Source organism: Sparus aurata, chromosome 4 (assembly GCF_900880675.1).
Source record: "Sparus aurata chromosome 4, fSpaAur1.1, whole genome shotgun sequence".
NCBI classification, from domain to species: Eukaryota; Metazoa; Chordata; class Actinopteri; order Spariformes; family Sparidae; genus Sparus; species Sparus aurata.
The window spans coordinates 38,708,914-38,732,657 of record NC_044190.1 but is presented as its reverse complement, the minus strand read 5'-3'; the positions used below and the strand labels follow the sequence as shown (position 1 = coordinate 38,732,657).

At 42.0% G+C, this 23,744-nt stretch overlaps 3 protein-coding genes across 3 annotated transcripts in view; 2 read left to right on the top strand and 1 right to left on the bottom strand.

Moving 5' to 3' along the window:
* Window positions 1–14,717, top strand: part of lctla (lactase-like a) — a 28,079-nt gene extending 13,362 nt beyond the window's left edge. The window contains exon 15 of the mRNA XM_030414792.1: window positions 14,698–14,717. The gene's annotated coding sequence lies outside the window, so the exon portion shown is untranslated. The remainder of the gene's footprint in view (window positions 1–14,697) is intronic.
* Window positions 72–21,813, bottom strand: dis3l (DIS3 like exosome 3'-5' exoribonuclease). The gene is made up of 18 exons (XM_030414789.1): window positions 21,551–21,813; window positions 19,561–19,714; window positions 17,166–17,294; window positions 14,560–14,695; window positions 12,789–12,956; window positions 12,312–12,384; window positions 12,053–12,226; window positions 11,461–11,630; window positions 10,978–11,139; window positions 6,540–6,790; window positions 5,480–5,572; window positions 5,096–5,384; window positions 4,441–4,676; window positions 3,236–3,390; window positions 2,975–3,153; window positions 2,742–2,887; window positions 2,053–2,224; window positions 72–962 (listed from the first exon to the last, which is right to left on the bottom strand). The coding sequence occupies exons 1-18, from the start codon at window positions 21,678–21,680 to the stop codon at window positions 636–638; spliced, it is 3,144 nt and encodes a 1,047-aa protein (XP_030270649.1). The 5' UTR covers window positions 21,681–21,813; the 3' UTR covers window positions 72–635.
* Window positions 21,814–23,269: 1,456 nt separating this feature from the next.
* The window catches only part of LOC115579671 (multiple epidermal growth factor-like domains protein 11), a 147,427-nt gene continuing 146,952 nt past the window's right edge, over window positions 23,270–23,744 (top strand). The window contains exon 1 of the mRNA XM_030413250.1: window positions 23,270–23,471. The gene's annotated coding sequence lies outside the window, so the exon portion shown is untranslated. The remainder of the gene's footprint in view (window positions 23,472–23,744) is intronic.

Below are 23,744 nucleotides of genomic sequence, written 5' to 3'. Positions count from 1 at the left end.
TAATATTTAAACTCTACTGAATGTTAATAAATATTTACATAAAATGCTTCAGCTGCAAACTCAGACCAGACTTCAGTTTTCATCCGTTCAGGTTTAATTACAAACTACAAAAGACACAAAATCAACCACGTTACAAAAATAAACTGTTGAAACTTTACTGTGATACAAACAAGCAAAAGCTCACAAACATTCAACTGATGTGAGTCATAATGAGGCTGAACACTAATTACAAGTCAGGAATCACTGAAGTTTTGCACACATGAGCATAACTGAGTGTTTAAACTAATGATTAGATCTCATAAAATCGAATTATCAGGTTTGATAGTTTACACTCTTGCTTGTTTGTATCAGTAGCTGTTAAAGTGTCACCAGTTCTGTTAAAATTCAAGTCACATATCATTTAATGTTTCAGTGTGTTCACTATTTTGTGGACCAGCATCAGAAAAACAGAATCTGAAATGTTTTGTGGAGGACGAAACTTCTCCTGACTTTATATCATCGTTCAGAGAGAAGAACGTTTCCTGCTCGTTGCTGTTCTGATGTAGATTCTTGTTATTTTGTTTGTGGATGTTTTTTTACTGATATTTCCAAGAAATGTTCACGTCAGTCGTCCGTGATCGGCTCCTCGGCGTCCATCACGACGCTGATGTCACACACACCCGTGCAGCCGTGTCCAGGTCCATCAGAGCGAGCTCCCTCACCTCCTCCAGCAGAGAGTACAGATTGGGAGTCTTGCTCTGGCTGAACTCTCTCTCCTCTCTGGAGAGTTTGGGTCGACGGGCCGCCTTCTCCTGGGCCTGCTGCTGCGCCTCCTCGGCCTGCCGCACCACCTCCTGGACCAGCTGGCTGCGGCCCTGAGAGTGGGGCTGCTGGGGCTCGGCGCTGCGGTGGGGCTTGTTACTGATAATCTCAAGGTTTAGACTGTCAGCGTGGGAAGATGTGGAGCGGACGGATATACGGACCTGTGGAGAGCAGAGGATAGAAAACATCTTTTTTTTTAACTAAATATATACTTGGGTTAGTGTGAGGAAACAGTCACAGTTAAAGTGAAACTCTCGCCAAAAAGTACCCGAGTCAAACCTTCGTGTAAAAGCATAATTACGATGAAAGAGGCACTTTTAAGATTTACCGTATTTTCGTTTTCAGGTCAAACTCATTTTCAATGGGAGTGCTACGGGCACTTTTACGATAGCATCAAAATCTCTCTGTTTAAAACAGTAAGAAGTCTCGACACAACATGAAACTTTGCTGGTAGTATCACCAGGGTCTCTACACATGAACACGAGCATTGAGAACATTGTTTGTGTACACAGAGTTTACTAAAAAGAAGGTTTTTGAACAACTCACGTTAGCAGTAGCTTGTTCTGCTAGCTGCCGTCTGATTGATCTCCAAATGCGACGTAACCTTGAGGACAGTTAAGGTGGAACTACTGTCTTCCAGCAACAACTATCCACGCAATATCTTATGTGACTTTTCCGGCTTTGATTTTAGTATTGTTTCTTATATGAGGCTCCTTTTTCAGCTTCAAGGTCAATACTGTTTTTCGCTAACGACAAAACAACAAATTATCCTGCATTTATATGGAACTAAGCTTTAGGAGCGTTCCACCTTAACTGTCCTCCAGGTTACGTCACATTCTGAGATCGACACTTCTCCACTGGCAGGACGGCGGCGAGCGGAACAAGCTACTGCTAACGTGAGTTGTTCAAAAAGCTTCTTTTTAGTAAACTCTGTGTACACAAACAATGTTCTCAATGCTCGTGTTCATGTGTAGAGACCCTGGTGATACTACCAGCAAAGTTTCATGTTGTGTCGAGACTTCTTACTGTTTTAAACAGAGAGATTTTGATGCTATCGTAAAAGTGTCCGTAGCACTCCCACTGAAAATGAGTTTGACCCGAAAATACGGTAAATCTTAAAAATGCCTCTTTCATCGTAATTATGCTTTTACACGAAGGTTTGACTCATAAACATCACAAATAAAGCCTCGGTTGCTTTCTGGCGAGAGTTTCACTTTAATCTCTAAAGTTCGACACATCGCTGCGACTCACGGTGATGTGGTCGCAGAGTCTGAAGGTGGAGGTGCCACAGCTGGAGGTGGTGCTGATGCGGTCTGAATAGTGTCGTAAGGAGCCGCTCTGCCACTCACAGCTGCCGTCCTCACCTGCAGCCACCACCTGACCCTCTCGATTCTTCAGGTACACCGGCCCTTTAACACCATACCTGAGAGCACAGGTGTAGTCAGTGCAGGAAGTGTTTCATCACATCGTCGACTTAAATACTCACAAACTGTTCTACTGAATGACAGACTTCTGATAAAGAGCGACACTTTCACACGACGCTCTGCTGCTGGAGTTACAGAAGTATTCAGCACATCAGAACAGAGCTTACATTTTTCTTTTCAATCATTAACAAGTCAAGCTAATTAATCGATGAGTCGATTTAAAGAAAAGCAACTATTTTTGATAATTGATAAATTGTTTCAGTCATTTTTCAGGTAGAAATGAAACACTTGCTCCTTGCAGCTTCTTAAATGTGCTTATTTACGACAGCAGATAAACAGTTTGGGTTTTAAAATGCTGGTTAGACAAAAGAAGCTATGTAGAGACGTCACTTTGGGCTCCACTTTGACACGGGAATTACCCACAGTTCACAGTGCTGTAACCCGAAAGCCTGAAAACATTTAAAAAATATTGCTAATACAGAAAAGAGCAATGTTAGACCTCCCTGAGTGTCTTACTCTGGGATGTACACCAGCAGGCCGTTGTTTCTGATGGAGTAGACGATGGCGTCGGCCACACACTGCGGGTCAGTCTGAGGGTCGCGTTCTTTGAAGTACAGACACTGGAACAGAACTGTGGACAACTTCTGGGCCCGCTGGGCTGCCTGGAGGAACCACACGGAGGTCAGAAGAGTTTATTTCATCCTGTCAGAAGTGAATCACGACCCAGAGGATCACAGAACAACACTCACCCGGTTCTTGCTGTTGATATGTTGAGCCAGTTCTTCCAGTTCTTTGTTACTGGCTATCGCTCTACCAGAGTCCGCCCCTCTCTCCACGGCGATGGCTGCGGTGAGGAGGCGGTGCACCACGATGTCGGCATAACGCCGGATGGGTGAGGTGAAGTGTGTGTAACGGTCCAGAGCCAAACCTGAGAGACGAGAATGGTCATCAGTTCGCTTCGAATCAGAGAAAAGGCGTCAATAAAAGATGTTCTGGAGGTTCTGGTGTACCGTAGTGGTAGAACTGGTCTTGGGACTCGAGACCAGTGGAAAAGTACAGAGCCTGTGACATGGCTGTGGTGGCCATCATCCTCAGCATCTTGTTCACCAGCGGATCCTGCGGGTCCACAGCCCGGTCCAGAGAGTCCGCTAAAGCCTTGTTGGTCCTGGAGGAACAGAGTTAACTTAAAGGGATATTCCAGTGTAAGTTTAATCCATGGTCTAAATCACCGTGAAACTGTGTTAGACTCCCTCTCCGAGAGATCAAGTTAGCAGACCGCTAATTTACGGAGTTTTATCAACCTCAGAAACGACCGCACGACAACAATACACTGCAGTAAATGGATCCAAATATAAACCGCCACCAAAAAGCCACAAATAATGCTCAGAACAGCACCAAACTTCAGCAACAGTACAAATAGGGTCTCAGCACATAGTCCGGGGCATCTAACCTCCGCTAGCTTAGCTGGATTTCTATTGTGAAGCTAAAAACAGATTTCAACTCTCCTCCATCAGCTTCCGGGTCGGGGAAGTCCCGACGCGACGATTACCGAGTGCGGTTAGAAATGCTCAATTCCGTTCTTTTGCTTGTCCGCTCTCGATAATAACTGTTATAAACTGGCAGGTAAGACACATATGAACTTTGATTGCTTTTCCATGGAGTCATAATCACACATTTTCATCCATGAGCCGCGGAACTCTACTGCACTCGGTAATCGACTCGTCGGGACTTCCCGTCAACAGGAAGCTGCTGCAGAAGAGTGGTAAATTTAGTCAGCTTTTCAGTAGAAATCCAGCTAAGCTAGCGGAGGTTAGATGCCCCGGACTATGTGCTGAGACCCTATTTGTACTGTTGCTGAAGTTTGGTGCTGTTCTGAGCATTATTTGTGGCTTTTTGGTGGCGGTTTATATTTGGATCCATTTACTGCAGTGTGTTGTTGTCGTGCGGTCGTTTCTGAGGTTGTATATCATCTTAATAAGCCTCTTTCCAGCAGCTGTGTGCTGACAGCTGATGTGGGAAAATACATCACGACTTGACGAAGAGAGAAAATAATTTAAACTGATGTAACAAATCATCTCAGTCATGTAACTGCTGTGTGACTGAGTGCAACACTCAACTAATGTAGTGACTTGTTCTCTCTCTAAGCGCTGCTGTCGTTGGCAGTGAGGACTCAACAAAACAACATGCAGCTCCAGTGAACCACTCTGCCACTCACCTGGTGTCGATGGTGAATCCCATGGCCTTGGCGCTCTCCACCAGCTGATTGAAGAACTCCTGCCGTGGAGGCGGGTGTCTCCTCAGCAGGGCCTGGTGAGGGAAGGTCTCCTGGATCTTGCGCGCCACCCAGTGGTTGGCGTAAATCATGCACTCAGCCACGGTCTCGTGGACCTCCAGCGGCTGTCGGGGGACCAGAGCGGTGATGTTCCTCTGCTCATCCAGCTGGGCACGAACCTGGAGAACAAAACTCTGATGATCTATATTGTTCTTATTGTCAACAGGTCGCTTGATACCACCCGCTTGATATAGTCCCATCCACACCACCCTGCTGCCACAAATACTCACGAGAGCGTCAGATACGGATTCATCCACCGTCTAATTCCTCCGGTGTGATTGGTAAAAAATACAATGAACTACGGAAGCCTGGAGAGGCAAGTCAGAACAAAAACAACATGTCTGATCTAAATGATTTTCTCTCCTGTGTTTACTATTAAACAGGAGCTACAAAAGGTTCTGACAGGATCATCTTTATCGAATTTTGGTCTTTTCTATTTGGAGTCTTTTTGAAGTCAAATCTTACAAGTCAACACGACATCCGAGAAAATCCTTTACTTAAAAAAGAAGACGCAAACGAGAGGATAAATCTGTCTCACCTCCACCCCCTCCAGCTCCAGAGCTCCTCCTCTGTCCCTCTGTGCCCGGAGGTGTCTGGCTACATGTGTGAGCGTCTCCAGAGCCTGGTTGAGCTCAGCTAGCTTAGCATCCTTCTCCTCCGGCTCCAGCCGGGCCAGCTCCGGTACCTCCGCCGGCTCTCCGTTGAGGAGCGCCTGGGCCAGCTCATAGTGGAGCTGGTACGAGGAGCGGATCACCGTGCGACCGTACCACACCTTGTTCACGGCGAGGGTTTGTGCATCGAGCTCCCACATTACGCTCATGGCATACCTGTGCATACAGATGTGAAGATGGCGTGTTTTAACATGTTCACCAGCAAATTCACTTTACATCTTCCAAAACCAGGTGATGTAGAGTTCACTGACCTGTCGACTCCTCCCAGCAGAGAGCAGAGATCTGCGCTGAGAACAGCAGGCAACATGTCGTACCTGCGGTCTGCCAGGTAGTACGTCGTCGACCTGACAGAGAGACAGAAGAGGAACAAATTCAAATCCAAAGCAGTGACATTCAGCCTCTGTATCACTTCATCACTGTCTTTATTTCCATGGCAGATTACTGATAATGCTGTAAAACAAAGAGGTCATTTTCCTGCATAAATAATCTTCACAGTCTTTATTTTTAAACTCCAGTGAGAAGGTTAAAAACCGCACTGAATCTAAATCTAAAAACTCTTGAAAAGTAAACTTCAATGTGTGTAAAATCAATAACATGATAAACCACAAGACCTTCAGGGAAGGTCAGACAGAAAGTAAACAAAATAAAAAGAGCAACATAAAAACATTTAAGTAAAAAGGAATAAATAATGATGGCAGCCCACAAAGCTGCATTTTAAAAAGTATTCTTAAGAACGTGGCTCTCAGAATCAGCTGATCTGATCCGATGCCGAGTTTGTTTGACAGTGTTGGAGCTAAAACAGTCGAAGCTCGATTCTACTGAGCGTCTGACTCTGACTGAGGAGGTTCTGCTGCAGCAGAGAGAAAAAAACACTGGTGCACTTTAAAACAGGGACGTTCCCTAACAGCTAATATCCCTGAAGGAAGTTTAAACTGAGAATAACCAGCTCGTCCTAAAGAAAGAAATCACTAACAACGCACACATCTTTCATTTAAATGTGAAGAATCTTGACCTGAACTGTAAAAAAACAGAGCTGATGATAAATAGATCTGATCCAGACACAGTACGTTACGTATGCATCGTGTTCTGTTCTATAGAAGGACAAACTTCAAGCTGTATTCAATGACAGGACAGAATAATGTCCACACAGTGCTCAGACTGACAGACAGCTGAGTGATGCAACAGTGAGTCAGACACCAATTTTCCTAAACTTCTCATTAGTTTCTTCTCTCCTGTTCTGCTGTGAGGTAGTTCTGGTGGTTCTGGTGGTTCTGGTGTTTCCACTACAGTTCAGTCCGACTCCCTCCTCACCTTATTCGCGCCTCGAGGTCGGTGAGCGAGCCCTCTGCGACGAAGTGTGTGACGTCTGCGATGTGGACCCCCAGCTCCAGCAGCTTCCCGCCGGCGATGCTGCGCACCGACAGCGTGTCGTCCACGTCCTCGCAGCCCCGCGGGTCGATGCTGAACACCAGGTGAGTCTCCCTGAGGTCCCGCCGCTCTGCCACCTGGACCGGATCCATCCTCCACGGCTTCTCGGGAGAGTTGACAGGCATCTCTCTCAGCTGAGGACAGGCACAGACAGGCACAGACGGAAAACTCAGGGTTACATAAGGTCCTGAAAATGTTACAAAGGCAGCTGTGCAACACTGGAGCCAAAGTGAAGGGACTCATTGAATAATTTATGTTGCCCGTGCTCTGGGCTCAGAGGAGACCATCAGACACTGTGTGCTGTGCTGAGAGGTCTTTCTTAACAAAAATAACATGAGCAATGTGCAGAAAGAAAGGTTATTGGATTCTGTTAAGTCCTTGGATGTAATGAAAAGAAGAGGTAAACATGGGCTGGATGTAGTTTCAACAAGGCTGTTTGATTCCTCTGTGTGCGGCACATTGAGCATTACAACTATTCATTTTTGTGTCCTCATTTCGTGAATACGCCTCACAAAGAGGACGAGGTCCATTTAACCTGCATGGATTCTGCACCTTAGAGGAGACACTTCAGCCTGAATGAACACTGTCCAAGGACGCGGCCTCCGGGTGGCAGCGCTGCCACACGTCTGCTCAGCATCGCCCTTCTGAACCTCTTCAGACCTGAGACCTGGGGTCCGTTTCACAAAGCAGGTTTAGTGAAAACTCTGAGTCTGTTAACCCTGAAATGAGGGAAACTCTGAGTTTTCCGTTTCACAAAGGGAGGTAACTCAAACCAGAGAAAGAGGGGTAACTCCAGCCTGTTTCACAAAGAGAGGTAACTTAAGCTCTCGGTCAGTTACCATGGTAACATACTCTCTGAAACTAACCTGGTCGGGACCAGGTTTTTCTCAACAAACCTCGAGTTTCTCTCTGTCTCCGCCCTCTTTCAGCCACACACGCTATTTGATTTCCTCATTCATTCAGTCAGCAGGCGAGTTTTGGCGTAGTATAGTTCTGCCGTCTGTTTTTTGAGAAAATCATTGCAAAAATCAGTCAGTAGGGCTACATTAGAAGTTATGTTAGGTGGCGACTATTTTCACTACCATGGCATGTCCTTTTGATAATGATCCCGTGGATGAAGGTGCAGCATTACTGCGCAGAGAATTAAATATTCGTCGGGAGATGATTATCAGACCGTACATAGATGTTCTTGCATTTCCAGACAGTTATCTTTTTGAGCGGTACCGTTTCACTTCACAGTCCATCATTTACATACACAACCTGATCCGTCCTTACATTTCCAACATTACCAACCGAAGTCATGCTCTCACATCCCAGCAGATATTGTGTGTTGCGCTGCGTTTTTTTTTGCAAATGGGAGTTTTTTATACAACGTCGGAGATGCAGAGCACTTGAGCAAGGCAACTGTATGCAGAGTGGTCAGAAAAGTGTGCCTCGCCCTGAAACGCCTACTACCCATCTTTATCATTTTCAGCTCCTCTGCCTCCGTTAGAGGTGGCGGTGCTGGGCCACCACCCGTTTTACGGGCATCTGCGTTCTTCTGTTGGCTGAGTAGAAGTCTGTGTTAGGTTAAATAGGCTTAATTATTTAACAGAACATGATATAGATGAGAAGACATTTATGTGTGTGAAAACAGCATTATGTTGGGGATAAAACAACTATACAGTCAAACAGCCACTTAATATTAACAATGTAAAACATGATCAAAATGAGTTACCCCCATGAGATTATGCCGAGGTCTTACCTGTTTGAACAATGTTTTTATGTTTCAACTTAAGCTGCAGCCAAGTGCGCTTCTCAGCCAGGGTTGCACCTAAATTAAATAAATTAATAGGCTACCACTCAAGCAGTTTCCCCCTGTAATATTATTGTGATTGCAAAGGACTACATTTAAAATTACGCATTGACCCGAGCGCCAATGTTCTCCCACGCCTTCTCCCTCTCTTTTGCTGCTGTAGCGGTTTTACACTTCCTTCTAAAAACGTGCTCAAACTCACCGTATGAGCGCATTAATATTTCCAATTCCAGTGGGGTGAAAAACGTAGCCCTCCTCTTCCCCGTTGCCATGGTGACTCGTCGAATCAGGGCTCCATTGATGCTGTCTTTTTATACTTGTGGTGCACGTGCTTAACTCCAGGTTAAACTACTCCGAGTTGATCAAACTAACTCAAATCTGCTGTTCTGGAACCGAAAACTCAGAGTTTCCTATCTCAGAGTAGATCAACTCAGAGTTCAGGGTTAGACTCAGAGTTTGTTGAACCTGCTTTGTGAAACGGACCCCAGTTGTTTAACTAGACCTCGTCTTCATTCCCAAATTTTATCATGAGCGATCGCTCCGAAGATGCACTGAGGAGATATTTTGGATCCGATCACTCAGACCTCATTCAGAAGAAGCAGCAGGAGGATCCAAACCACAAAATCACCAGACTCCCTCAACAAATCACGTGATTCTGACAGCTGTTGATTTAGAAGAAACTTTATAAATTATTTGAAACACTATCTACGACAAATTCTAAATCATTGTTTCCTTCTTGTTAAATCAGCATTAAATGAAAACATGAAGTTGTTTGTCTCCTTGTAAAAATTAAATTTTACCATTTACACTCAATTTATGAAAGAAGAAACATTTTATTGATGCTGAACATGTCAAATTTTACAAATACACTAAACAGTAACCGATACAGGCTACTTTTTTGTCCCTGTGGAGGATGTCACTGGCGTGGAGCGAGGGCGTGTCGGTCTGACAGTCTAACTGCACAGGTCCTTCACTCAACTAAATACAGAGAAATGTCCCACAAAGCAACGTTACAGGACCGAACAAAAGTAACGTAGTAACTGTAACTGTCTTTGGTAACTTATATGAGGAAAAAAAATACCACAGCTGTACGTGGAGAAGCGTCTGTCCTCCCGCCTGTCCTCCTGTCCGTCCTCCTGTCTGTCCTCCTGTCTGTCCTCCTGTCTGTCCTCCTGTCTGTCCTCCTGTCTGTCCTCCTGCCTGTCCTCCTGTCTGTCCTCCTGTCTGTCCTCCTGTCTGTCCTACCGACTCTTCGTCACATTTCTGCTCAAAAAACAGCGTCTGTCACCGGCAAAAAACTTTAACTCACCGAGTGTTTGTGGTGGAAATAAATCACCGTGACCGTCAGTCCTCCTGACCGAGACTTCAGGGAACTTTCCCCCAGAAAACAGCCTCCGTCCCCGCGAGTGACAGAGTCAGACAGCGTCCTGTTTACTGATGGTGATTATGTATAATTATGTAATTTAGCGTGAAAAACTTAACTCCGTCACTTTCCAGGATGTTTGGTGGGTCAGGATCTCAATCACTACACATTGTAACAGCATCCGTATGATTATAAACTGTCTGCGGGTTTAGATTAACAGGGGAACACCTGGGGAACACCTGGGGAACACCTGGGGAACACCTGGGGGAACACCTGGGGAACACCGACGTCATCAACATGACGTGTACCATCACGCCCCTTTAGGAGCCGCAGCGCCGGCTTTCTGTGTGAATTACACACGTGAAGGCGGAGATGCTTCGCTCTGTGTCAATCACCATCGGCGAACCACCGCTCCGGAGATAATGCGGAGACGCTGTGTAAAAACGGCTACTGTCTCTAATAAATTCAGCAAATAATCTACAGTAAATTCTTTCTTTCTTTATGTAAAAAACATTGCATCTGTTTGTTCCAGTGATATACATGGTTGTAAGTATATAAAGCAGGGAAGTGAGAAACACAAGCGGTCTCTCCAGACATGCTAACACATCTTTGCATCGCTGCCCTGTCCACCACAGAATTCATTCCAGATGCATCTTTCCTCTTGTTTGAGGCTCTTCTCACAGTCATCCCTGCCCAAAGTGTAAATTTTCTCTCAGCTCACCGAAAAATAGTCTGGGAGCCGATCCTGGTCCAATATTCAGCAAACACCAGTGTGATGTGGAAGCAATTTTAAATGAGGGCAAAGGAGTAGATGTCATTTCAAGATAATTGGACTTTTTTGTGGGAAAACATCAGGCGCGAATTATCATTCAGAGTATTTCATATACATCTTAAAGCATGTCTGGAGGGGATCTTTAAATCATTCACTGGCCTCATGACTACCAAGTGAAGAAAGTGTAGCAGCTTCTTTTAAAGGAGCTGGTGGAAACCCAAAAAATACTGAATTTAAATCTGTATGGTGCCTGAAAACAAAGCTCTGTGTCTGCTTACTTATATTGGAAGTTTTATTTTTTTATTCGATGTGGAGCTTTTTGCCTCCAAAATTTAAATTCACTGGGTGTTTTTTTGTCAAACATCAGACGGTGAGAATGTTCCTCTCTGACCTGTGCGTCTGAGAAGGGAGGCACGTGGATGCAGTTCTCGATGAGGATGGTCTGGACCTCCGTCTCCATCTCTCCGGCCCGACCCAGCACCCGCACGCTGTGGCCGTTCGGGTAGAGCGACGTGCTTTCCCATGAATCAATGCGCACCACGACTCTGTGGTCCTGAAAGAGACGAGAGTTTAACCAACAAACACTGACCACATTTTATCCCATTTATTTACATTCCATTATTTCCACTTATGTTTAGATGATTTCAAACCACGTCAGTAGTATTTATAGATATGACGCATCATGATTTACATGAATTTTAATCATTATTTTGGTTTTTAAGGTAGATAAATGAAAAATCCAGAAGTGACCTTCGTTACCTCAAACAAACAGACGAATAAAAGATATCCAGTTTATAGGAATCATGTCTGGAAATATTAAAGTCAAATTCCCTTTCTGATCACACGAGTACATAAATCTGAGAGTAATCCAGACCTGCAGAGCGTCGGCCTGCTGAGTACTGATGCGGATCTTGGGGATGCGGCGGTCCCACGGAACAGCCAGGATCCGCTGAGAGTTCCTGCTCTGAGACTGAGTCCCGTCTCTGGGAGGAAAAGTTACGACATAGTCCCTCCAGTTCCTCTGCAGGATCCCCACAACACGCCCTGCGGATTTTAGATCAGACGTCAGTATGAACTATAACAAAGTGAAATCATAAGTTCGGCTGCATTTGTATGTTTGAGTGACAAAATGTCCCTTTGCTCTACTAGTACAATCAGCTGAGACCAAATCAGGTGAACACTGGATGAAATGTGCTGCAGGAGAGAAGAAAAACAAAAGCATTTCTTAAAAATGTAAATTAATATCAATATGCTAGAAAATAAATTGTTGTGTTTCTTTCTTGACTGCTGACTTCAGTGCAGCACGTTGTGTTTTTAAAATGAAAGTTACTTTAGTTTTATTTTCTGTTGGTGAGTTCAGGAGGAATCCAGTAAACTAGCAGAACAGACGGGACAGAACACGTGACAGCATAATGAGTGAAGTTAACGACCTACTGTAAGTCGCTGTGCTGTGACTGTGGTCTCACCTGTCGGCATAGGTTTGCTCTCGTTGTCCTCCCCGCTCTTCTCCTCTCCCTCAGACAGCGCAGTGACCTTCCCTCTCCACTCGCTCTTTGGCAACAACTCCACCACGACCGTGTCTCCGTGAACGGCTCGGTTACGATTCTTATTACCGCACACCAACACGGCCCAACTCGGATCTGAGACGGGACAGAAGAGAAGAAGTGAAGACACGTCCAGGAGTGACTTATCTGTTCATGCTGCTCTGTCGGCGCAGTTCTGTACCGTTGTTCTTATTCGACAAACCCTCCGTCATGATGGAGGCCTCATCGTGGTGCTTGTTGATATTCAGAGTTCCCTGATAAAGAAAGGAAGATTATTTATTCAGATTTTAGAAACATTAACGATCTGGTTCATTCAGCCTTTTAAGTAAAATTACTCTGCTGGAAGGTTGAGATCCACTGAACCCTCTCTTTAAAACCTGATACTGTCCTTGAATGGATCAGTGTGTGAGTCATTCCTTCACTTCTTCTACCTTCCCTAAAATGTTTTCACACCATTTCCTCTGAGTATGTTTGTACAACTTGTTGTTTTTCCTTCTTGTGGTTACCTGTGGGGAGAAGCCACGCACACGTTTGATTTACTGGATATTCTGTTTTTACCAGAAACATTTAGAAGCTTTACATAAATTCCAACATCACCTTATTTATTCTAATCAAACACAAACAAGGCGTGCACCAGGTGGGTGGACCTGTTCTGTACCTTAATGTATCGCCCAGACTTGATTCCGGCCTCCAGGATTTCAGCGGGCAGATGTTCCGTGTACTCCTTCTGCGAGCTCTCGCTCTCCTTCTCTTGAAGCGCCTGAGAAATGGAGCTGTACAGCTCATGAGCCGGCTGCAGCTCCGGCCAGAAGTTTTGCAAAAAATCCTGCAAAGTAAAAAGACACAGGACTGAAATAGATAAAGTAATAACTAGCATCATGAGTCAGGGGATAACGCAGACCCTCATGTAGACTTTTGTACCCACTCTTTAAATTCCCATGTTTTCTTTTTATAATGTCCTAAATGTCCTTTAACAGAGAAACACAGGAGTCTCCTGGACATTTTAATGATACTACAGATTCATGTTGTGGCCACAAGTTTTAATTAATTCATCCTGATTTCTGAGAAAACTTGTTTTTGTCTACGTCGGTCCCAAGTGGTGAATAATCACAGTACTAAATACTACAATACCCAACAGCCTCAGCTGCTGCTGCTGCTGCTACAGATTTAGGCAGTTAGAGGCAGGAATCAGAGCTGTATTTAATAAAAACATTTAGTGGAACGGAATCAAATTGGACCCAGAATCTGAAGGTGAATTTAAACTGCTGAATGTTTCATCACTCTTTGAGCTCAGCGATTAAAGAAATGCACCTTGGGAGTTGTAGTAGACTTTAGGCTTTAACTTTCTCATCAAAGAACCAGATATTTCATGTCAACCCAAACCAAGTGCCAAGTTCTCGTTAAGAATTACTGAACTAAAACTGAAACTAAAAAGGAAAATAAGCAGTGAAAAATATCTGTTAAAAACTGAAACTGAACTGGAACAATATTGTCTGGTTTCAAAACTGATCGAAATAATAAAAAGTGACATTTAAAGTAATAATAGCACGTTTTGTAAATGGGTCTTCTCGTCCATCCATCAGCTTGTTTTACAACATCCTCTACTAATGTTCATAATGACTTGACAGCTGTTAACAAGCAGACAAGACAAATAAGTGACTGCTCTCTTCCTCAGGTGAGTCATCACAGCGTTAATATAACTCTGACGCTCGGCTGAGTCACACTGCAGACACTTCATCGAAACTTTAAACCAGCATTCACACTTTCCTTTTCCCGACTGTTTCTTCCTGCACCACTCCAACAGCATATTAGTCGTCAAGCAGCTCATTGGAGCGATATGGACGGTGCGTACACGGAGCGTCGCAATGCAAGACAATTAGGTGCAGCACAATCACTTCAGCATTCTGAACAATACACGATGTGCTGGTGCATAAAAAACACTTTAAGGATTGAAGAGGCAAACAACTAAGAAAGATGTTTTACAGTCTTTCATTCCTCCAAAGCAGCGCTGCACAAACTTTTCAACAACTATTGAATTGTATGGTTAAGTTGGTACCAGGAGTCTTTGGGGTTCTGACTGTTGGGTGGACAAAAGAAGCAATATGAAGACGTTTCTTTGGGACATCGTGATGAGCGCTTTTCTGAACAATTAATCATGAATATAATCAGCACATTTTTATCATTTTCTGCCCGAGTTGTCATCGAACTCTAGATGCTTAAATTTCCATCAGCCGGACAACTTCTAAAATATTCAGTCAAAATGGAACGAGGCTCATAAAAGCGCCCAGAAAAAACATCTACAACTCCTTGAATAAAATCATTTTATACGTCCGAACCTCCGAAATTGATTTCAAACACACATACATACGGACTGTGCAGATACCGAGCTGTACACGGTGTGAGCGTTAACGTTCAGGTGCGTCACGTACCTGGACGGAGATGACGTACACTCCAGCGTTGAGGCTGCTGTACTCAGCCACGGCGTCCTGGTCCTCTGTGATCATCACCACATCCTTCATACCTGCCAGGTGGTTATGGTACCATACTGCTGCAGAGTACACACACCTACACACACACACACACACACACACACAGGTCACTAACAAACACAAGAAGATGCAGACAGCTTGCCTGTTAAAGCCCTAAACTTTGATATTCTGTATTTAGTTCCTCCATCATATAAATTAACACACCTGTGCATGTAAAATGTTGGGAGGATACAGACGTCATTCACAGCTCTGTTTACTGTCTTGTTTATGTAATAAACTCGTTTCCTGACAGCAGATTGCACCTCCAGCCTTCTGTCTTTAAATCTGAGCTAAAAAGTTTGTGGACAGCATAAGTTTGTCTGCAGAGGACGTAACGTAAAACACAGAACAGATTTTTATAGATATGAACCTTTTCCAAGCCAATAAATCTATAGCATTAATGTAGAAAAGTACTGGTAAGTGTTTGGCAGTCACCTACAGAAACGTCTTTATGTTGCACCTTTGGAAAGAATTACTTACACACTCAAAGACAAACAGGAACGTTTCTGGGGCTTATTAATAAATTATCAGTAGAGTGATTTATCTCATATGTTGAATGAATCTGGGAAAAGAAAATTATACCAACAGTAACAGAGGAAATGTTTGCAACTCTTGTAGATAAAAGTAGAAAAATATAGGGGTTTTGCTTTTTTACGTAAGAAAAAATAATCGGATCAAATCATATAAATATCTCTTCCTTCTATGTGGCCAAACGACTGGCTAATTATATGATCTAAATAAAATTCATTCATTATTATTCTAATAAGGTAAAAATGATCAAACATGTGCTGGTAATACTTTCAAAACCTTCAACCTGAACTTTTCATTCATGGATTTCTGCTCCTGCTCTGATTTTTGTCTAGTTTAAAATCAGAAGAGCTGCAGCAAGGAATAATAAATCACCTGCCAACTGTTTTGTTGTTGTTGTTAATTGGTTAATTAATTGTTTCAGACCTTTTTCCAGCCAAAGATATCAAACACTGTCTGGTTCCAGTTTCTTAAATGGGAGGATTTGCTGCTTTTCTTTGTCATTTCTGGCAGTGAATGAAGAGTCTTTGGGGTTTGACCTGTTAGAAGCTTGAAGACGTCACTTTGGACTAAAAATTCATTATTTAAATTGATGAATCATGAAAATAATCAGTATCATAATAATCAGTATCAAAATAATCTGTAGTTGCAGCCACAGAGATCCATTTTTAAAAAAGATCAAAGCTTCACCGCCCTCTCTGCAGCAATTCATCATCTGAAGCCTTTTGGTGTAACAGGCCTCTGGCAGAGCATCAAACTTCAGCTATTTCAGTAATGAGCGCTAGAAAAACATTCAATTCTGGAGCTTATGTGCTCAAATCCACTCGACGGTTCCACACGTCTTGATACACTTTAAGTAGAAAGCAAGTGGAATGAACAGAGTCTATATAAAGTCTCCTCTCTGTTCCGCTCATTCTGAGGAGCTCCAGCCTTCTGTGTTATTACACTTTCACCTGAAGTGGAGGAAAATAAGAAATAAGAAAAACTGAGTTTAGCCCTTCAGCCCTCGAGCCGCTATGGAAACAGACTATTGTAAATGTTTGATTGACAGCTCAGCCAGCAGGGGAGCCTTTAAGTGGCCTCGTGGTTCTGCACCATCAGCCTCTGCTGCACAAGTTGAACCGCAGTTGAAATAAAATTCAGGATTGATGCATTACTAAAGTGCATTCTTAAACTTTCATCTAAAATCTGCAGAAGGAGCCAGAGGAACCGAAACATCACAACAGAAACGGTTTCCACTGGAATGATGCTCAACTCGTTGGGACAAAAAGAGAGAAGTCATATGATGCTGTTTGGATTTTCGGCCTTTCCTTTTTTGTGTTATGAAGCATTTATGTGTGTATGAAAATAAAAAATGTATACGCAGCCACAGTAACCAGCTGTAGCGCTGTTATTTTTCGATAACACTACCTTGCTCGGCATGACCCACCCTGGAGGCTGCAGCAATGCACCATATGAGAAAAATAATATGTTTTTTGAAAATGTAACCTGTTCTACTACGACCCCCAAATAAAGTTTGAACCTGAAAACCAGCATGATGTGACCTCTTTAATAAGTGGTGAGATTCAGAGGTGCTGGTAGGTGAATTTTGTACCTTTGGACAGAGACAGGCTTGTTGTTTTCAGTCTTTATGCTAAGATAAGCTAGCTAGCTGGCAGCCCAAGCTTATGAGTATTGATCTTCTTATCTAACGCATAACAAAAAAAGCTAATTCAGCTATTTCCAAAAATGTCAAAAGTTGTGGGGGCGCTTCCACCTAAATGGATGCAGTTCTGTTCTGGTCTGTTCACCTAAATTTGAGCAAATAAGAGGATTTTAACATAAAAATTGTATAAAGTTTATAAACCACAAAGTTTGTTCCCAGCTGGAGACAATGTTAATGCTATTTTTAGTTATAAAGGAGTATCCAGGGGTGGATTTGGCGATTCCATCTTCAGTGAGTGCTGAGTGATGGTGATGGGAGGGTAATGAGCACTGACCTGGTCTGCCACTTCTCCTGGCTCTCCCCCTTCTCTCGGGGACAATAGGAATACTCTTGAAATTCATTAGCAAACAGCACACAGTCATGTCGAGGGTCTTTGATCAGGTTTCGTAGACGGTTGTATTGCCTGCACACACACACACACACGCAAAAAAAGACACTGTCAAGGTCCAAATCATCAAGATAACTGCAACAGTAAATTCAGTCGATTAAAGGAGTAGTTCCACAGACATTCATGAAATATACTTTTCACTTTATTGCAGAGAATTAAATGAAATTATTGATATATTATCTGTTAATATGAAGTTATTGCAATCAGCTGAGCTTCACGAAACAGTTAGTCAGGCCCTGATATGGTTCCTGATCCAGTCTCTGTGTGGAAGAGATAAAGGGTACATCTGGTGTGTTTAAACCTTGGACTTCAGTTTATATATTTTGGTTTGAAATGACTAATAAGTACAACATTTTTTGGGATCAGTCCAGTAGATCATCTCAGCCAGCAACCGTGACACAGCAATGAATGTTTTTCTTTTAGGCAACTCAGACTGTGAGAGTCGAGTCCACTGACAGTGTTCAGAGTTTGTTGTTCTCAAGCTGTTGTTCAAACTGTCAGCCTTTTTAGGAAGTTGACAGAAAGAACACGGGCAATGTTTTTTTTGCAAATCAGATTTAAACCACATTTGAAGGTAGTTTGAAATGTGATTAAACAGATCAGATTCATTCAGTCCTTCTCCCTCGTATTCTGTCTCCCTGTAACAACTCGCCTCTCATGAATTTCAGAGCGAGACTTGTGCTGAAAGTTATGAAAGGGTCCCGACCAATATTTGGCATATATGCTTGAATATGATAACATTTTTTTACAGGTCCCAACTAAGTATCAGCTGTGCTCTACTTATTTGTTGACATAAAGGTCTGTTTCAGTGACAAGAAAGCACTTGTAGTGGACGTAACTTTGACGATTGAAGGTGCCCACGTGGAAATAAAGTTGCAGCCGATGTGATCTAAATAATAATATATTATATATAATTTAATACAAAACAATAACTACATTTTTTTGTTTAATTTGAATTCAGAATTATCCACTTCAACAGTGTTGAGGAGCAACATGCACTTTAAAGTATCTCCTGGTACATTATGTTACAATTATAGTTAGACAAAAAATCTGGGTTGATAAGAAAGTGAAGCTGCAAACTCAAAGGAAACACACAAATCTTCTTCACACACACACACACACACACACACACACACACACACACACACACACACACACACACACACACACACACACACACACAGTGCTTGTTTCTGTCGGCTCCCTGTGTGTGAATGGAAAACTGCAATTACTGACACAGTATGGCATCAGCATATGCTCCACCAGCGATGTCTACCTCACATTATCAAAAGTGAAGCTTCATCATATTAATGATGCAACATTTTAGGAAGGCAGCGTAAGCAGAAATCAAACCCAGAGGTCAGGTGGGACTCCTTATTTACCGTGTTCATCAAGTTTGTCAAAAGCACTCCCGTGTGTTTGTGTGGGAGAGAGATTTCACGTCACAGGCTGGAACTCGTTTAGCTTCGTCAGCAGAGCTTTGATATAATGAGGTTGACCCCGACCGACTCCTTACACACTAATGCAGGTAGGTTGTCATTAGATGCTTAATTCAAAAGCGGCTTAAGGAATTAAAGGTCTTGATCAGAGGACCGGTCCCGCTGCCTTCAGGTGCCTGAGGAAGAAATTGTGTGTTTGCTTGTAGAAAAATAATCCTGCGACAACGACCACACCGACCACTGGAATGATTTGTTTCAAATATGTAGATGTATAACGAAGTGCACGGCTAAAACGACTCGCTCGTGATGACTTCCCATTAATTTACAGACCTCGATGGAACTTGATTGATAAGTTGTGGACTTGTAAATTAATTACTGACGATACTGAATAATCCATTATTTGGCCTGAGAAAAAAATTCTCTAAATGCAGCATCTTAAATGTAAATATTCTCTTTTAACAGTAAACTACTTACAGTAATGAAATGTAACTAACCAACTATACTTCCACTTTATGACATTTTGGAGGAAAACATTGTACTTTTGCATTTATGCTGCATAACTGCATTTATTTGATAACTTTAGTTACTAGTTGCATTACTTTAATATCGGAAGCTTGAAGACTTTTGCCTCAGAACTAGTCATGTGGATGACTTGTGGGTCCTTTTTTTAAAAACTAACAAATATCTTTGTGCTGTGGACAAAACAAGACATCTTAAGACGTCTTCTCAAGCTTTGGAAAACACTCATTTTCATTTTTTAAAATATTTTATAGACCAAAATGTCAAATTGTTAATTTAAACAATAGATTGTGCGTCTGCTCAGCATGTGAGTGTGAGTTTACCTGCGTCCTTTGCAGTGCTGCACAGCCTGACAGGCGGTCTGGGTGAAGACGACACCCTGCAGCTCTCTGAACTCCAAGATCTCCAGAAAGTCGACCACCACTCCAACATCAGGCACCACGTAGTGGGTCAAATCTCCAGGCAGAACCTTTCCATCTGGTCGACGAGTAATCAATATTTGAGAATTACATTTTTTGCCATTCTTTCATAACAGATAATTTTTATAGTGATTTTGGCTTTACGTCACTTCAGCAACAACAAAAGTCCAGACTCCCACAGTGGAGTTAATCTGTTTATAGTTCAAACAATCTGTTAATTTATGTTAAACACTGCTTTTCTCTAACGTCTGTTTTTGTTTCTGTTTCCATCAAGCTGCAAGCTGAGTGCATCTCTCTCCTCTTCTCTCTCTTCCTAATTTCCTCCTCCTTTCATTCAGGCTTCTCTCTGATGGACCATCAGCCTCTTGAGAACCTTTTTCTCTCCTGGATGTAAGTAACACACATATATGCTGGACCTGGATCATGATCCTTGCTCACTTACAATTTTCTTAGATCTGTACTTAAATAAAAGGGGAAAAATCTAAATTTTGTACACGTTTTCTTCACTAGTTATCTTGTGTGGTCACTACTGGCAACCCCTCAGTCGGCTCAGTCGTCCTCCTAGATCCAAATCTTCACATATATATTATCATCTACTAACATATATATATTGTCGTTGTAATCTGTATATTCTGTGATTTTATTCTTCTGTTCTGTACACATGACATTTATTATTGCATCCCTGTCTATCCTGGGAGAGGGATCCCTCCTCTGTGGCTCTTCCCAGTTTCATCCATTTTATTTTGACCCACTAAAGTTTTTTTTGGAGTTAAGACGCTTTTCTTAACTCCAAAGAGAGAGAGATTGAAAAGCCCACTTAAGCAGTGTGATTTGTGATTTTTGGGCCGTAAAAATAAAACTGAGTTGACTCGACTTGACTTGAATTGTCCCAGTGATGATTGGTGCTGATGAAACACCCTTATCCTGATTCATTACCGAACACTGCACTGTTTACACGCGTCAACATTCATCAAAGGAGATGAGTACAAATTACTTCATCAACATTATGCTGTGCCTCATTTCTGGCAACAATGTGCGGTGACAACAGTTAATGCAAAGACAGACAGCCAGTACGAACTACACAAAACTGTCCGATGCATGGATTCTTTTACGAGCTACAGAATGTTTGCCACTTAAAAATCATGAAACATGACATCAAAAACAAATGCTGGATTGTTTATGAAATGTAATTACTAAGCTAACATGTCATACACACCTAAGAGTTAGAAACAGTTCATGAAGTGTGTTTTTGACACCTAGTGTACCTGGACAAGTGGGGAGTGTGTTCATTCTAAAAACAAACGTAAAAAAAATATATGTATAAAGGGATAAAGGGCCGAGACAGACAGCAGCATAAAAACATAGTTACAGGCAGAAAGCATACAAATGATTGTCTCTGATTTGATTAATATTACAGATGTTACTGGGTTTAAGACAGGCAGAATGAGGCAAACTGTTCACTCAATGTGATCATGTTTGCATCATATACTATATTTTATATATATATATTATATTTATAAATACATGCTGTCTGTGTCTTGTATTTCATCCACTCATCAAATGTCACTGCAGTCAACTGACCACCACCTCAACCTGCCAACACTGAGCTGAAGTGAGCTTGGATGACTGGATGTTTACACCTGCCTGGCTAACTTTAGCACACACTGTATACACGTTTAATACGCTTTAATTCTGAGAGAAGAAGAAGAAGGAGGAGCAGGAAAAGAAGAAGAAGGAGAAGGATGACCGTTAGCTAGTTTGGTTTCCTACAGTGTTTGTTCTGTTGTCAGTCTCTCTGCTGTGATATTACCTACAGTGTGTTTTGTGTCGTGAGCTCATTGTGGAGTTAAATAAAGGCTTTTTGTTGTGTGTCTTTGTTTCGAGCTGACTTTACCGTTCTCACAGTCCGCCTGACACAGAGAGCTGTAGCAGGGGACCCGCTCTCTCAGGTAATGTTCCCGGACCACACGGACCTTCCTGCCCCGGTGGCTCTTCAGGTGCAGAATCTTCTCCGTCTTGATCATCCTCTGGACTCAGAGACGATCCATGTGTGGCCGTCGGTTCTTCTTATTCAGCTGTTTTCTTATAACGCGGGAAGCGACGCTTGTAAACATTCAGGCTGAACTTCAGGGAAGTGCGTAAGGCAAGCCCGCTGACGTCATGACGCCGTAGCAGGTTCCGCTTTAGCTGCGTTCACGTGCTGTTGGACGTAGAGGAATTATGAGTCTCCAACAACGCTCTGACAAAGTAAAAAAGAGCAAAACGCAAAATTACCAGCGTATGATTATTTAGTATCTTAGGTAAAAATGCTAATATTTCATGTTAAACCTATCTCCGAGTATTATATAGCCCATATACTGTCCAAAACCATCATAAGTATCACAATCCTATAGTGCTGAGTGAACGCAAACGCATCATCTCAACAATATTTCAGGAGAAAAAAACAAAAGTTATGAAGAACTGCCAAAAATAAATAGATGAATAAATGACTCAAAAACACAATAAATTAACCATTAATTAAAGCAAAATAATAAAAATGATTGTATATTATTAATTAATTGATACACTGTGACATAAATTGACACTTTTTTTCTGATTATACCAATTTTTTTTTTCGTTTATCTTTTATGAAGTGTATTTATATTCTCAATACATTGTTTTATTTTTGTATTTATTTGTCATTTTAAGCTGTTACTTGTTTGACAATGTAAATGGAGGCATGACCTCAATGATCTTTAATACAGTTTAATTTAGGTAATACTAGATATAATAACTGAGTTTTTTGTTATCTCTATTCATTTAGCCAATTATTTTGAATGAATAAATAAAGAAATACATGTATTTTATGTACAAAATGTCAGGGTTTTTTTACTTAACTGAATCTCATCAATTTATAATTTTCTTTTTTGTAGCTAGTTAGCTAAACTGACAGATGTGCCTGTTACAGATAGATGAAGTAACACTCGGTGGACCACAATGGGACCTGATTCCAGAAAAATATGTAAGCTTAAGTAGTCAATGGCAGAGAAACAAATGTATTTTTTGTTTTATCCTGTTTGAATTTTGCTATGAATTGCATGTTTTTAATCAAACTGTGTAATGACAAGGCTACACACCCAATACTTGCTTAATTGATGTTGTATATTCGCTAAATTTCACAAATATTCACAAACCTAACTGCAGCCATCAATATGACCACACTTGCTGTGATTTTCACCTTTATTAAAATACCTTTTCTGTGCTGAGGTGTTGACCATGCTGGCGTTGGTGATGTATTGAGCTCATGAGCGAAAAACAAGAACAGCCATGCAGGTCTGCTGAATATGTAAGTAATTTGCTAGCATGCTAGCTTGATAAATACTCGTTTTTTTCTTTCGTCTGTTTTATTTCTACTCTCTAATCATGAAATTGTTATCTTCAGTTATCAAGTTAAATATTTATATCTGAAGCTTTATTTATTTTTTTATACAACAGGCTCCTGACGTGAAACTTAACTAGTTGAATCTCATCAAAACCGCTAAGCGTCGTCGTTGTTTCCCCCACAGACGAAGGCGGCGGGGAGGGGGTGTTGCTCCTCTCGCTGCCTGTGCTGCTCTTCGGCTGCGCTGTGCAGAGGCTGCAGCAGAGCAGCAGAGACTCACTGAGCTCAAGTTGGCAACTACACCGACACGGATGCTGAGGACTTTACTCATGTTTCCACACCGACATTATTTTAAAAAAAACATTTATTTTCTTCACGCTGCTCGTCTGATAGCATATTTATTTCCATTTAGTGCACGAGAATGAACTTTATTTAGGACGCATCGCTCCTGCAGGTAAGAGCTGTTTATTACTGACCTGTCTTGTTTTTAATTACTTATTTTGCACACAGATACGACTAATTAAACACTGAATGATCTCCAACAGACATGACACAGAGGAAAGTGTGTGGTGTCGTATTAGTTATATTATAATCACACTATCACACGCATGTTGGCTATTTTATTTTTTATTTTTAAATCTATATTATCATTAAAATATTCTGCCTTCATTATAATTTTGTAACACGTATTGCTGTGTTGTAGACTATTTTTCTTAAGTTGATGACA